Here is a 15,230-nt window from a genome sequence, read left to right as displayed (position 1 = left end):
GATTTTCATCCTTGTTTCCTTATCAGTTATGAAAACACAGGCCTTGCACCTTGGAACCAGGTTATATGGGCTCCGATTCATCCTGCCAGCAGCCAGAGTTCGAAGTGACACAGGGTCTCCAAAGTATACATGGATGTTTCCAAAATTTTCAGAGAGAATCCGCCTGGCTTTCAACAGTCCCTGATAGTATCACAACAGGGAAAAAAGAGAACAGACGGGAGTAAGTTCAGAAGTTAGCTAATGCATAAATAGCATTTTCTTTTAATTCTAGAATCAAGTATAGCTATCCTTTACATACAGTTGTAGATTCTTTTGGCTTAGGAATCCCTAGAAGCTCATACGCATAAAGAGTTTCTTCCAATATCTTATCATAACTGATGCTAATTGGAACAAGGTAGGTATCAAAAACTTCTCTTTTGAAAAATGGTTCCATCACAATATTTAGAAGACCTGTAAACATAAGGAGGAATGGCTTTATACATACTGAAAAGCAGAGAAACAATAGCACACAAACAGAAAGACACTAAAGGTGTATATTACATACTAAGCTCATACATATAAATTCAAACAGTTACACTTATAAAGCAAAGGACATCTTGCAAAGTGTCAAGTTATATTCAGCAGCTATGATAGTATCAGAAGCCTCTGGGTTTGCATTTTTCCTTCAATCTATAAGGGACCTACCAAATTTAGGAGTCAGTGTCTTAGCAGAGCGGCTTCTTGTCCCTTCGAGGAAAAATTCAACAGGAGCATAACCATTCTTTAAAGAGAAAACAAACAAAACAAAACAAACACAAAACCCATTGCCTACTCTCAGAGTGGTACTGCCTCTGGTGATTCCTCTCCCCTGCTCCCATCCCAGCCCTCTGCCCAGTCACTGTGGGACTTAAACAAGAGAGTCACAGTGCACATGGGCTGCTGAGGTTCTCCACATTCCTGCAGGGGGAGAAAATAGCCAAGCAGCCCATTCAGAAGTTTTGAATTTAAGTAAGATTTTAAGCAAACTTCAATGACAAGAAAATACAGCCTGAAAGTACTTGGTAATTATTTGCATTTACCCGTAACATAGTTTTTACATATTCAGAGAATACAGCCCAGTAGAGTTTATTGCCACCGAAGGTGCGTCGCATGAAAAAGGCACCTGACATCCGTAGCAGCTCACCAACCATCTTCATTCCCAGGAAGTCTGAAAAATAAAGAAGGGGTTAATATTTATTTGGAGATCTTGAAGCCTTCTAAAAGTATCTAAACTCGAACTCTATTTAAAAAGATTTCATGTATGTACACACCCTACAATATTAATGATTACACTTTCTGAGATTAAAATCCATGAGACATCTAACAGAATTATGGAAAAGAAGGGACTCTGCAGGCAGGTACTTGCTGGGAGGTTACCCTGTGCCTATACACCTCTGCATTTACAACCAGACTGGCCAGAGACCGGGTAAGAGCAGGCAAGGTGACAACCAACAGGGTCATCACACCACTTTCTTCAGTCAGCACTGCTGCTGACCTTGATGACAGATGCACATGCTCCATGCTCTGAACAGTCAGGCCAAAGTAGTTTTCATCTCTCTTCCTTACCTTAGGTAAAAATATCAATCTTCATTTAGTTTGAGCACAAATTAAATAAAGCAAGTCTAGAATGAGAGGAAGAGTTCTACTACCAGTTTTAAAGCAGTCCTTATTTTCATTTTCCCTAGTTTTCAAATAACTTCCTCAAAATGTCCTTACAGATGAAAATGCATTAAAGTGCCTAATTCCCTGGCAGTTTTTACCTTCCTGGTTTACTGCATTTATTAACAAAGCTGTATGTTTGAATCTCAGCTACCTTGAAAGGGAGATGATAAAACAACATATTTTGCCTTACCAATCCTACTTTTGGGAGTCAATCGTACAGAAATAAAAGCACTGATATAAAAATATATTGTATAACTGTTTGTAACAGCAAAAACACTAAGTTATGATAGACCCACTCTGCTGAATATTATATAGCTATTTAAAAAGTTGGGCATGAAGTCGGACACTCACCTTATACCATATAGAAAAGTTAACTCAAAATGGATTAAAGACCTTAAATGTAAGACCTGAAACCATAAAACTTAAAAGGAAGCATAGGAGAAAAGCTTCATGACATTGGACTTGGCAATGATTTCCTGGATATGACACTAAAAGCACAGAAAACAAAATCAACAAACAGATTAAACTGGGCTATATAAAAATTAAAAACAATGGTACATCAAAGGATACATCAACAGAATGAAAAGTCAACTATGGGAGAAACTGGACAGGAGAATGGGGGAAAACATTTCCAAATCATGTATCTGGTAAGGCTTATTATCCAGAATTATAAAGACAACAAACAACAAAAATACCAAACAAAAATGGCAGCGTGAGGCGTGAGACAGAGAATTCCTCTCAAAACCACATATAGTGTGAAAATATAGTTAATACAACTAGCCCTAAAATAGCAACAGGAAAGAAGGCAGCACAAGACTGCATACAGACATCATGAACAGAGCAGACCTCACAAAACAGGGTAACGTATGAAAGCCTTGATCTGGCAGGACCCGAGCCCTTCTCCCAAACCAGCTCACTGGTGGGAGGAAGAGAAACAGAGTGGGGAGGGGGTGGAAGCCTAGAACTGCTGAACACCGAGCCCTGAAGGTCTGCTTTGGACCACAGACCTACAGTGTGTGGTGCTCTGGAGATTGCTGGGGTTTGGGAGCTGAGACAAGCAGAGTACTTGAGAGACCGAGATTCCGGTCATTTGTGAGGACAGGGATCCACATCTGGCCACTTTAGAACAAAGGAAAGGCAGGTGGTCTGAGAGGCTTCCCAGAAGCGAGAGGGCAACTGAAGGGGCAGGATTTGGATGGAGCTTGCTACAGGGGAGAAGGGATAGGTGGACAAGGTTGTCTTGGCGCACTCTGTCCAGCAGGTTGGGAACTCTGAGGAGATTCAGGTGCTCCATCCCCCTGGCTGCCTACTAAACTCCGATGCCCCCCCTGTGACACGTGGCCTACTGTTCCTTCCTCCTGGCTTGCAGCACCTGCTCGCAAGCCAGCAGTCACTGCTCAGGACAGCCGGAGGGAGGCCCCACCTACAACAGCTAGACATACCAACCACAGAGGCTTACACCTGTGTGCTCGGCCCACTGGAGACAGGCATGGCAGGCAGGAATCAGGAAACAGCTCTTTCCTCTCCCCAGGCACCAACACCACTCCCCTACAACCTCCAACCTCACTCTAGGGGCTGAGCAGCTCCAGAGATTAGAGCTTCTAGGCACTAGAGGGCACAACATAGAATTACAAAAAGTCAAAGAAACCTGGTTCAGACCAAAATCTCATAAAAACCAAACAAAGGGCCAAATGAAACTACACCACCAATCGTCCTGAGAGACAGTTAAAAATAAAAAATCATAAACATGCTCATGGAGGTACAGAAAAATATTGAAGAGCTCAGGAACGATTTAAGATGTAGATTCAATCATTAAGAAATTCCGTATCTGAAATGAAACATACAATGGAGGAATTTAAAAGCAGATTAGATGTAGTAGAAGAGACGGTAAATGGAATAGAAATTAGAGAAGAGGAATACAAAGAAGCTGAGGCACAGAGAGAAAAAAGAATCTCTAAGAATGAAAGAATATTGAGAGAACCGTGTGACCAATCCAAAAGGAACAATATTCGCATAAAAGGGGTACCAGAAGAAGAAGAGAGAGAAAAAGGGAAAGAAAGTGTCATTAAGGAGGTAATTGCTGAAAACTTCCCCAATCTGGGGAAGGAGATAGTCTCCCAAGCCATGGAGGTGCACACATCTCCCAACACAAGGGACCCAAGGAAGACAACATCAAGACATATAATAATTAAAATGGCAAAGATCAAGGATAAAGACACACTTTTAAAAGCAGCTAAAGAGAGAAAAAAGATCACATACAAAGGAAAACCCATCAGGCTATCATCAGACTTCCCAATAGAAACCCTACAGGCCAGAACAGAGTGGAATGATCTACTTAATGCAATGAAAAAGATGGGCTTTGAATCATGAATACTCTACCTGGCAAGGTTATCATTTTAATTTTTTTTTTGGTATCATTAATATACAGTAACATGAGGAACATTATGTTTACTAGACTCCCTCTTCAACAAGTCCCCCCCACAAACCCCATTAGAGTCCCTGTCCATCAGCGTAGTAAGATGCTGTAGAATCACTACTTGTCTTCTCTGTGTTGCACAGCTGTTCCTGTGCCTCCACCCACATTATACATGCTAATCGTAATGCCCCATTTCCTTCCCCCCACACCTTATCCCTCCCTTCCCACCCATCCTCAACAGTTCCTTTCCTTTTGGTAACTGTTAGTCCATTCTTGGGTTCTGTGAGTCTACTGCTGTTTTGTTCCTTCAGTTTTTCCTTTTTTCTTATACTCCACAGATGAGTGAAATCATTTGGTATTTGTCTTTCTCTGCCTGGCTTATTTCACTGAGCATAACACCCTCTAGCTCCATCCATGCTCTTGCAAATGGTAGGATTTGTTTTCTTCTTATGGCTGAGTAATATTCCATTCTGTATATGAACCAAATCTTCTTTATCCATTCATCTATTCATGGACACTTAGGTTGCTTCCATTTCTTGGCTATTGTAAACAGTGCTGCGATAAACATAGGGGTACATCTGTCTTTTTCAAACTGGGCTGCTGCATTCTTAGGGTAAATTCCTAGAAGTGGAATTCCTGGGTCAAATGGTAAGTCTATTTTGAGCTTTTTGAGGAACCTCCATATTGCTTTCCACAATGGTTGAACTAATTTACATTCCCATCAGCAGTGTAGGAGGGTTCCCCTTTCTCCACAACATCGCCAACATTTGTTGTTGTTTTGTCTTTTGGATGGTGGTGATCCTTACTGGTGTGATGTGATATCTTACTGTTGTTTTTAATTTGCACTTCTCTTATGACTAGTGATGTGGAGCCCCTTAACATGTGTCTGTTGGCCATGTGAATTTCTTCTTTGGGGAACTGAATGTTCAACTCCTCTGCACATTTTTTAATTGGATGATTTGCTTTTTGTTTGTTGATGCATGAGCTCTTTATATATTTTGGATGTCAACCCTTTATCGGATCTGTCATTTATGAATATATTCTCAGATACTGTAGGACACCTTTATGTTCTATTGATAGTGTACTTTGCTGTACAGAAGCTTTTCAGCTTGATATAGTCCCACTTGTTCATTTTTGCTTTTGTTTCCCTTGCCTGGGGAGATATGTTCATGAAGAAGTCACTCATCTTTATGTCCAAGAAATTTTTTCTTAATTATTATTATTATTTTTAATAAAATGCTGAAGTGGCAGGTAGATGCAAGATAAAGGTAGAAAACATAGTTTAGTGCTGTAAGAGGGCAAATGTAGATGATCAGGTCTGTGCCTATAGACTAAGTATTAATCCAAGCTACACAAGGGCAACAAAACATCCACGGACGCAGAAGATTTCTCTCAAAACAGGGGGGGTGAGGTTCTAAGCCTCACCTCTGTTGATCCCCAATTTCTCACCTGATGGCCCCCCTGCAACTGTGCCTGTCTTAGGTTGTTCCTCCCTTGAGGAATCTTACCCATCTCTGGCTAACCAGTCATCTTCCAGGGCCATACAGGGAAATGTAAAGTTGGTAAGTGAGAGAGAAGCAATATTGTTTGAAAAGGTTAGCTTTTTACTTTTTGCAGATTTATGCCCTGTGGTTTCTATGCCCAGCATTTGTCTTGATGGCCAAGAGATTTTTGCCCATGTTTTTTACTAAGAGTTTTATGGTTTCATGACTTACATTCAGGTCTTTGATTCATTTCGAATTTACTTTTGTGTATGGGGTTAGACACTGATCCAGTTTCATTCTCTTGCATGTAGCTGTCCAGTTTTGCCAACACCAACTGTTGAAGAGGTTGTCATTTCCCCATTGTATGTCCATGGCTCTTTTATCGTATATTAATTGACCATATATGTTTGGGTTAATGTCTGGAGTCTCTATTCTGTTTCACTGGACTATGGGTCTGTTCTTGTGCCAGTACCAAATTGTGTTGATTACTGTGACTTTGCAGCCGGGCTTGAAGTTGGGGAGTGAGATCCCACACACACACTTTATTCTTCCTTCTCAGGATTGCTTTGGCTATTCGGGGTCTTTTGTGGTTCCATATGAATTATTGAACTATTTGTTCCTGTTGGTTCAAGAATGCTGTTCGTAATTTGATAGAGATTGCATTGAATCTGTAGATTGCTTTGGGTAGGATGGCCATTTTGACAATATTAATTCTTCCTAGCCAAGAGCATGGGATGAGTTTCCATTTATTAGTGACCTCTTTAATTTCTCTTAAGAGTGTCTTGTAGTTTTCAGGGTAAAGGTTTTTCACTTCCTTGGTTAAGTTTATTCCTAGGTATTTTATTCTTTTTGAAGCAATTGTGAATGGAATTGTTTTCCTAATTTCTCTTTCTGTTAGTTCATTGTTAGTGTATAGGAAACCACAGATTTCTGTGTATTAATTTCATATCCTGCAACTTTGCTGAATTCTGATATTAGTTCTAGTAGTTTTGGAGTGGAGTCTTTAGGGTTTTTTATGTACAATATCATGTCATCTGCAAATAGTGACAGTTTGACTTCTTCCTTACCAATTTGGGTGCCTTTTATTTCTTTGTGTTGTCTGATTGCCATGGCTAGGATCTCCAGTACTATGCTGAATAAAACTGGGGAGAGTGGGCATCCTTGTCTTGTTCCCAATCTTAGGTGAAAGCTTTCAGTGCTGTTAAGTATGATGTTAGCTGTGGGTTTATCATATATGGCCTTTATTATGTTGAGGTACTTGCCCTCTATACCTATTTTGTTGAGAGTTTTTATCATGAATGGATGTTGAATTTTGTCGAATGCTTTTTCAGTGTCTATGAAAATCATCATGTGATTTTTACCCTTCTTTTTGTTTATGTGGTGGATGATGTTGATGGATTTTCGAATGTTGTACCATCCTTGCATCCCTGGGATGAATCCCACTTGGTCATGTTGTATGATCCTCTTGATGTATTTTTGAATTCGGTTTGCTAATATTTTATTGAGTATTTTTGCCTCTATGTTCATCAGGGATATTGATCTGCAATTTTCTTTTTTGGTGGGGTCTTTGCCTGGATTGGTATTAGGGTGATGCTGGCTTCACAGAATGAGTTTGGGAGTATTCTCTCCTCTTCTATTTTTTGGAAAACTTTGAGGAGAATGGGTATTATGTCTTCTGTGTATGTCTGATAAAATTCTGTGGTAAACCATCTGGCCGGGGGGTTCTGCTCTTGGGTAGTTTTTCAATTACCACTTCAATTTCATTGCTGGTAACCGGTCTGTTTAGATTTACTGTTTCTTCCTTGGTCAGTCTTGGCAGTTTGTATTTTTCTAGGAAGTTGTCCATTTCTTGTAGGTTTTCCTGCTCGTTAGCATATAGGTTTTCATAGTATTCTCCAATATTTCTTTGTATTACTGTGGAGTCTGTCATGATTTTTCCATTCTTGTTTCTGATTCTGTGGATGTGTGCTTAATAAGTCTAGCTAGAAGCTTCTCTATTTTATTTCCTCAAAGAACCAGCTCTTGGTTTCATTGATTTTTTTCTATTGTTTTATTCTTCCCAATTTTACTTTTCCTCTCTGATCTTTATTATGTCCCTCCTTCTGCTGACTTTAGGCCTCATTTGTTCTTCTTTTTCCAATTTCAATAATTGTGACTTTAGACTATTCATTTGGGATTGTTCTCCCTTCTTTAAATATGCCTGGATTGTTATATATTTTCCTCTTAAAACTGCTTTCACTGCATCCAACAGAAGTTGGGGCTTTGTGTTCTTGTTGTAATTTGTTTCCATATATTGCTTGATCTCTATTTTAATTTGGTCATTGATCCACTTATTATTTAGGAGCATGTTGTTAAGCCTCCATGTGTTTGTGAGCCTTTATGCTGACTTTGTACAATTTATTTCTAGTTTTATACCTTTGTAGTCTGAGAAGTTGGTTGGTTGAATTTCAATCTCCTTGAATTTGCTGAGGCTCTTTTTGTGGCCTAGTATGTGGTCTATTCTGGAGAATGTTCCATGTGCACATGAGAAGAATGTGTATCCTGTTGCTTTTGGGTGTAGAGGTCTATAGATGTCTACTAGGTACATCTGCTCTAGTGTCTTGTTCAGTGCCTCCATGTCCTTACTTATTTTCTGTCCGGTGGATCTATCCTTTGTGGTGAGTGGCGTGTTGAAGTCTCCTAAAATGAATGCATTGCATTCTATTTCCTCCTTTAGTTCTGTTAGTATTTGTTTCACATATGTTGGTGCCGCTGTGTTGGGGGCATACATATTTATAATGGTTATATCCTCTTGTTGGACTGAGCCCTTTATCATTATGTAATGTCCTTCTTTATCTCTTGTGACTTTCTTTGTTTTGAAGTCTATTTTGTCTGATACTAATACTGCAACACCTGCTTTTTCCTCCCTGTTGTTTGCATGAAATATCGTTTTCCATCCCTTGACTTTTAATCTGTGCATGTCTTTGGGTTTGAGGAGAGTCTCTTGTATGCAGCATATAGATGGGTCTCGCTTTTTTATCCATTCTATTACTCTGTGTCTTTTGATTGGTGCATTCAGTCCATTTACATTTAGGGTGACTACTGAAAGATACGTACTTATTGCCATTGCAGGCTTTAGATTCGTGGTTACCAAAGGTTCAAGGTTAGCTTCTTTAGTATCTTACTGTCTAACTTAGCTCGCTTATTGAGCTGTTATAAACCCTTTCTGGTGATTCTTTATTTCTCTCTCTTCTTATTCCTCCTCCTCCATTCTCTATATGTTGGGTGTTTTGTTCTGTGCTCTTTTGTGTTTCCTTTGACTCCTTTTCTGGGTAGTTGATTTTACTTTTTGCCTTTCATTAGTATTTGGTTGGTCTCCTTTCTTTGCTGTGATTTTATTTTCTCTTGTGACATCTATTTAGGCTTAGGAGTGCTGCCATCTAGAGCAGTTCCTCTAGAATACCCTGTAAAGGTGGTTTGTGGGAGGCAAATTCCCTCAGCTTTTGCTTGTCTGGGAATTGTTTAATCCCTCCTTCATATTTAAATGATAATCGTGCTGGATACAGTATTCTTGGTTCAAGGCCCCTCTGTTTCATTGCATTAAATATATCATGCCATTCTCTTTTGGCCTGTAACGTTTCTGTTGAGAAGTCTGATGATAGCATGATGGGTTTTCCTTTGTAGGTAACCTTTTTTGTCTGTTTGGCTGCCTTTAATACTCTGTACTTGTCCTTGATCTTTGCCATTTTAAACATTATGTGTCTTGGTGTTGTCATCCTTGGGTCCCTTCTGTTGGGAGTTCTGCGTGCTTCCGTGGTCTGAGCAACTATTTCCTCCCCTGGTTTGGGGAAGTTTTCAGCAATTATTTCTTCAAATACACTTTCTATCCCTTTTTCTCTCTCTTCTTCTTCTGGTACCCCTATAATGCGGATATTGTTCCTTTTGGATTGGTCACACAGTTCTCTTAATATTCTTTCATTCCTGGATATCCTTTTCTCTCTCTCTGCATCACCTTCACTGTGTTCCCAGTTCTCTGATTTCTATTCAATTAACAGCCTCTTGCACCTCATCCATTCTACTTTTAAGTCCTTCCAGAGATTGTTTCATTTCTGTATTCTCCCTCCCACCTGTATCAACTAGCTCTTACATTTTTCTCTGCAGCTCCATCAGCATGGTTATAACCTTTATTTTGAATTCTTTTTCAGGAAGATTGGTCAAATCTATCTCCCCAGGTTCCCTCTCAGGGTATGTCCAGGTTATTCTTGAATCAAATTCTTCTGCCTTTTCATGGCCATAGAGGTAGTCGTAGGCAGTTGGCGTGCATGTCAGCTGGGAGAATAAAGTCCCTTCTTGCTTGCCTGTCCCCTTCCCTTCCTGCGAGAATGGTGACCCCTAGTGACTTGTGGTGGGCAGCTGCGCACCGAGAAGAGCCTCTGAGTCTGGCCCGGGTGGCTGTGGAGGAGGCTGTGCGTGGTTGCTGTGGGCGTGGCTGGTCTCAGGCTGCTGCTCTGCTATGCGGGGGCCCGCCGGAGGGGGAACGGGTGGGAGGCTGTTTATTGCTGTGAGGGGCCTCAGACCTGCACTGTCTCCCAGGGGGTTAGGGCACCCAGAGTTCCCCGGGGTTCCCAGCTGCTGGGCTGAGTGTGCTGGGATGCTTCCGTCCAGCCTTGAGGCTCCTGTCCCTTTATGACTTTCAAAACGCACTCGCTTTTCTTTTGTCCCAGGGGCACTGGCTGTGGGAACCCCCTCGCAGGTTTTACTGTTCCATTTCCCTTGTATCCAGCACACCACTAACTGTGTGTCTGCGCTCCTGGTACGGATTATTAGTGCTGGGTATTTAGCAGTCCTGGGCTCCTGGTCCCTCCCCACTCCAACTCCTCTCCTCGCGCCGGGGAGCTGGGGTGGGGGGCGCACTAGCATCCTGCTGGTCTGCAGCTTTTATCTTACCCCCTTCATGAGGTGCTGGGTTCTCGTAGGTGTACATGTAGCCTGGCTGTTGTCCTGTATCTCCTGGTCTCTCTTTTAGGAACAGCTGTATTTGTTATATTTTCAAAAATATATATGGTTTTGGGAGGAGATTTCTGCTGCCCTACTCATGCTGCCATCTTGGCTCCTCCCCCCATCATTTAAATTTGAAGGAGGGATTAAACAATTTTCAGCTAAGGAAAAGCTGAGAGAACTTACCTCCTACAAACCAAATCCACAGTGCATTTTGGAGGGACTCCTATAGATGGAAGTATTCCCAAGACTAAATAGATGTCACCAGGGGGAATAAAACCACAGCAAAGTAGAACAATTAATTACTAAGCAGATGCAAAATCAAATCAGCAGCCCCCAAAGTCAATCAAGGGATAGACAAAGAATACAGAATATGATACCTAACATATAAAGTATGGAGGAAGAAGAAAAAGGAGGGAAAAAAAAAGGAAGCTTTAGGTTGTGTTTGTAATAGCATACAAAGTGAGTTAAATTAGCCTCTTAGATAGTAAGGGTATTATCCCTGAAACTTTCATAACCACAAATCTAAAGTCTGCAAAAGCTGTAAGTACATACATATCTATAACCAGCCTAAATGTAAATGGTCTGAATGCACCAATTAAAAGACATAGACACACTGCATGGATAAAAAAAAAAGACCTATTTATATGCTGCCTACAAGAGACTCACTTCAAACCCAAAGACATACACAGACTGAAAGTAAAGGGATGGGAAAAGATATGACATGCAACTAATACTGAGAAAAAAGCAGGAGTTGCAGGTACTTGTATCAGACAAATTAGACTTCAGAACAAAGAAAGTCACAAGAAACAAAGAAGGACATTACATAATGATGCAGGAGTCAGGACAAGAGGATATAACTATTATAAATATCTATGCACCCAACACAGGATCACCTACATATGTGAAACAAATACTAACAGAATTAAAGAGGCAAATAGAATGCAATGCATTCATTTTAGGAGACTTCAACACACTACTCACTCCAAAAGACAGATCAACAGACAGAAAATAAGTAAAGAGACAGAGGCACTGACCAACATATTAGAACAGACGGACCTAACGGACATCTACAGAACACTTCATCCAAAAGCAACAGGATACACATTCTTCTTAAGTGCACATGGAACATTTTCAAGAATAGATCATATACTAGGCCACAAAAAGAACCTCAGTAATTCAAAAAGATTGAAATTGTACCAACCAACTTCTCAGATCACAAAGGTATGAAACTAGAAATAAATTACTCAAAGAAAATGAAAAAGCCCACAAACACATGGAGTCTTAATAACATGCTCCTAAATAATCAATGGCTCAATGACCAAATAAAAACAGAGATCAAGCAATATATGGAGACAAATGACAACAATAATTCAACACCACAAAATCTGTAGGATGCAGCCAAGGCCGTGCTAAGGGGGAAGTATACTGCAATACAGGCCTACCTCAGGAAACAAGAACAATCCCATATGAACAGTTTAAACTCACAATTAATGAAACTAGAAAAGGAAGAACAAATGAGGCCCAAAGTCAGAAGGAGGGACATAATAAAGATAGGAGCATAAATAAATAAAATCGAGAAATATAAAACAATAGAAAGAATCAATGAAAGCAGGAGCTGTTTCTTTGAGGAAATAAACAAAATAGATAAATCCCTATCCAGACTTATCAAGAAAAAAAAGAGTCTACACACATAAACAGAATCAGAAATGAGAGAGGAAAAATCACCACAGACACCACCGAAATACAAAGAATTATGAGAGAACACTATTAAAAATTATATGGTAACAAACTAGATAACCTAGAAGAAATGGACAACTTTCTAGAAAAATACAAGCTTCCAAGGCTGACCCAGGAAGAAACAGAAAATCTGAACAGACCAATTACCAGCAAGGAAATTAAACTGGTAATCAAAAAACTACCTAAGAATAACACACCTGGAACAGATGGTTTCACCGCTGAATTTTATCAAACATTTAGTGAGGATGTAATACCGATCCTTCTTAAAGTTTTCCAAAAAGTAGAAGAGGAGGGAATACTCCCAAACTCATTCTACGAGGCCAACATCACTCTAATACCAAAACCAGGCAAAGAAACCACAAAAAAAGAAAATTACAGACCAATATGCCTGATGAACATACATGAAAAAATACTCAACAAAATATTAACAAACCAAATTCAAAAATACATCAAAAAGATCATCCATTATGATCCAGTGGGATTTACCACAGTGATGGAAGGATGGTACCACATTCAAAAATCCATCAACATCATCCACTACATCAACAAAAAGGACAAAAACCACATGATTATCTCCATAGATGCTGAAAAGGCATTCGACAAAATTCAACATCCATTCATCATAAAAACTCTCAACAAAATGGGTAGAGAGGGCAAGTACCTGGACATAATAAAGACCCTATATGACAAACCCACAGCCGACATTATACTTAACAGCGAGAAGCAAAAAGCTTTTCCTTTAAGATCAGGAACAACACAAGGATGCCCACTCTTATTCAACATAGGTTTGGAGGTCCTAGCAATAGCAATCAGAGAACACAAAGAAATAAAAGGAATTCAGATTGGTAAGGAAGAAGTCAAACTGTCCCTGTTTGCAGATGACATGATATTGTACATAAAAAAATCATAAAGAATTCACTCCAAAACTACTAGATCTAATAACTGAATTCCACAAAGTTTCAGGATACAAAATTAATACACAGAAATCTGTTGCATTCCTATACACTACCGATATAGTAGGAGAAAGTGAAAGCAGGAAAACAATTCCATTTACAGTTGCATCAAAAAGAATAAAATACCTAGGAATGAACCTAACCAAGGAAGTAAAAGACCTATACTCTGAAAACTACAAGGCACTCAAATGAGAGAAATTAAAGATACCAATAAACGGGAAACATATCTCATGCTCATGGATAGGCAGAATCATTACTGTCAAAATGGCGATCCTGCCTAAAGCAATCGACAGATTCAAAGCAATTCCTATTCAAAATACCAACAGTATTTTTCAGTGAACTAGAGCAAGGAGTTCTAAAATTCATATGGAACCACAAAAGACCCCAAATAGCCAAAACAATCCTGAGAAGGAAGAATAAAGTGGGGGGACTTAGGCTCCCCGACTTCAAGCTCTACTACAAAGCCACAGTAAATCAAGAATTTGGTAGTGGCACAAGAACAGACCCATAGACCAATGGAACAGACTAGAGAACCCAGATATAAACCAAGCATATATGGTCAATTAATATACAATAAAGGAGCCATGGATACACAATGGGGAAATGACAGCCTCTTCAACAGCTGGTGTTGGCAAAACTGGACAGCTACATGTAAGAGAATGAAACTGGATTACTGTCTAACCCCATACACAAAAGTAAACTCAAAATGGATCAAAGACCTGAATGTAAGTTATGAAATCATAATACTCTTAGAACAAAATGTAGGTAAACCTCTCTTTGACATCAACATGATCAACTTCTTTATAAACATATCTCCCCAGGCAAGGGAAACAAAACCAAAAATGAACAAGTGGGACTATCAAAATAAAAAGCTTCTGTACTGCAAAGGACACCATCAGTAGAAGAAAATGACATCCTACAGTATGGGCGAATATATTCATAAATGACATATCCGATAAGGGGTTGATATCCAAATTATATAAAGAGCTCACACACCTGAACAAACAAAAAGCAAATAAGCTAATTTAAAAAGGGGCAGAGCAGTTTGAAAAAGACAGATGCACTCCTATGTATATCGCAGCACTATATACAATAGCCACGAAATGGAAGCAACCTAAATGTCCATCAGTAGATGAATGGATAAAGAAGATGTGGTACATACACACAACGGAATATTATTCAGCCATAAGAAGAAAACAAATCCTACCATTTGCAACATGGATGGAGCTAGAGGGTATTATGCTCAGTGAAATGAGCCAAGTGGAGAAAGACAAGTACCAAATGACTTCACTCATATGTGGAGTGTAAGAGCAAAGAAAAACTGAAGGAACAAAACAGCAGCAGAATCACAGAACCCAAGAATGGACTAACAGTTACCAAGGGGAAGGGGACTGGGGAGGATGGGTGGGAAGGGAGGAATAAGGGCGGGGAAAAAGAAAGGGGGCATTACAATTAGTATGTATAACGTTGGGGGGGTACGGGGTGGGCTCTACAATACAGAGAAGACAAGTAGTGATTTTACAGCATCTTACTACACGGATGGACAGTGACTGTGAAGGAGTATGTGGGGGGCACTTGGTGAAGGGGGTAGCCTAGTAAACATAATGTTTTTCATGTAATTGTAGATTAATGATACAAAAAAAAAAAATGGGCAGAGGACCTGAACAGACACTTCTGCAAAGAAGAGGTTCAGATGGCCAACAGACACATGTAATGATGCTCCATATCCCTAATCATCAGAGAAATGCAAATTAAAACCAAGTGAGATAACACTTCACACCAGTTAGGATGGCCACCATCCAGAAGACAAACAACAAATGTTGGCAAGGATGTGGAGAAAGGGGAACCGTCCTACATTGTTGGAGGGAATGTAAATTAGTTCAAACACTGTGGAAAGCAGTATGGAGGTTCCTCAAAAAACTCAAAATAGAAATACCATTTGACCCAGGAATTTCACTCCTAGGTATTTACCCTAAGAAT

At 39.8% G+C, this 15,230-nt stretch overlaps 1 protein-coding gene across 5 annotated transcripts in view; it reads right to left on the bottom strand.

Annotated features, from left to right (window-relative positions):
* GNPAT (glyceronephosphate O-acyltransferase) overlaps positions 1–15,230 on the bottom strand; it is a 52,069-nt gene that overhangs the window by 10,698 nt on the left and 26,141 nt on the right. For 4 of the 5 annotated variants that reach the window (XM_036909418.2, XM_036909420.2, XM_036909421.2 and 1 more), the window contains 4 exons: positions 1,059–1,186; positions 685–760; positions 299–450; positions 50–180 (listed from right to left, as the gene is read on the bottom strand). In XM_036909418.2, the coding sequence (XP_036765313.2) occupies positions 50–180; positions 299–450; positions 685–760; positions 1,059–1,186 (487 nt within the window). The remainder of the gene's footprint in view (positions 1–49; positions 181–298; positions 451–684; positions 761–1,058; positions 1,187–15,230) is intronic. The other variant, XM_036909419.2, reaches the window with a different exon arrangement.

Source organism: Manis pentadactyla, chromosome 8, assembly GCF_030020395.1.
Source record: "Manis pentadactyla isolate mManPen7 chromosome 8, mManPen7.hap1, whole genome shotgun sequence".
NCBI lineage: Eukaryota > Metazoa > Chordata > Mammalia > Pholidota > Manidae > Manis > Manis pentadactyla.
The sequence above is the reverse complement of the archived record's forward strand: the minus strand, read 5'-3'. Positions and strand labels throughout refer to the sequence as shown.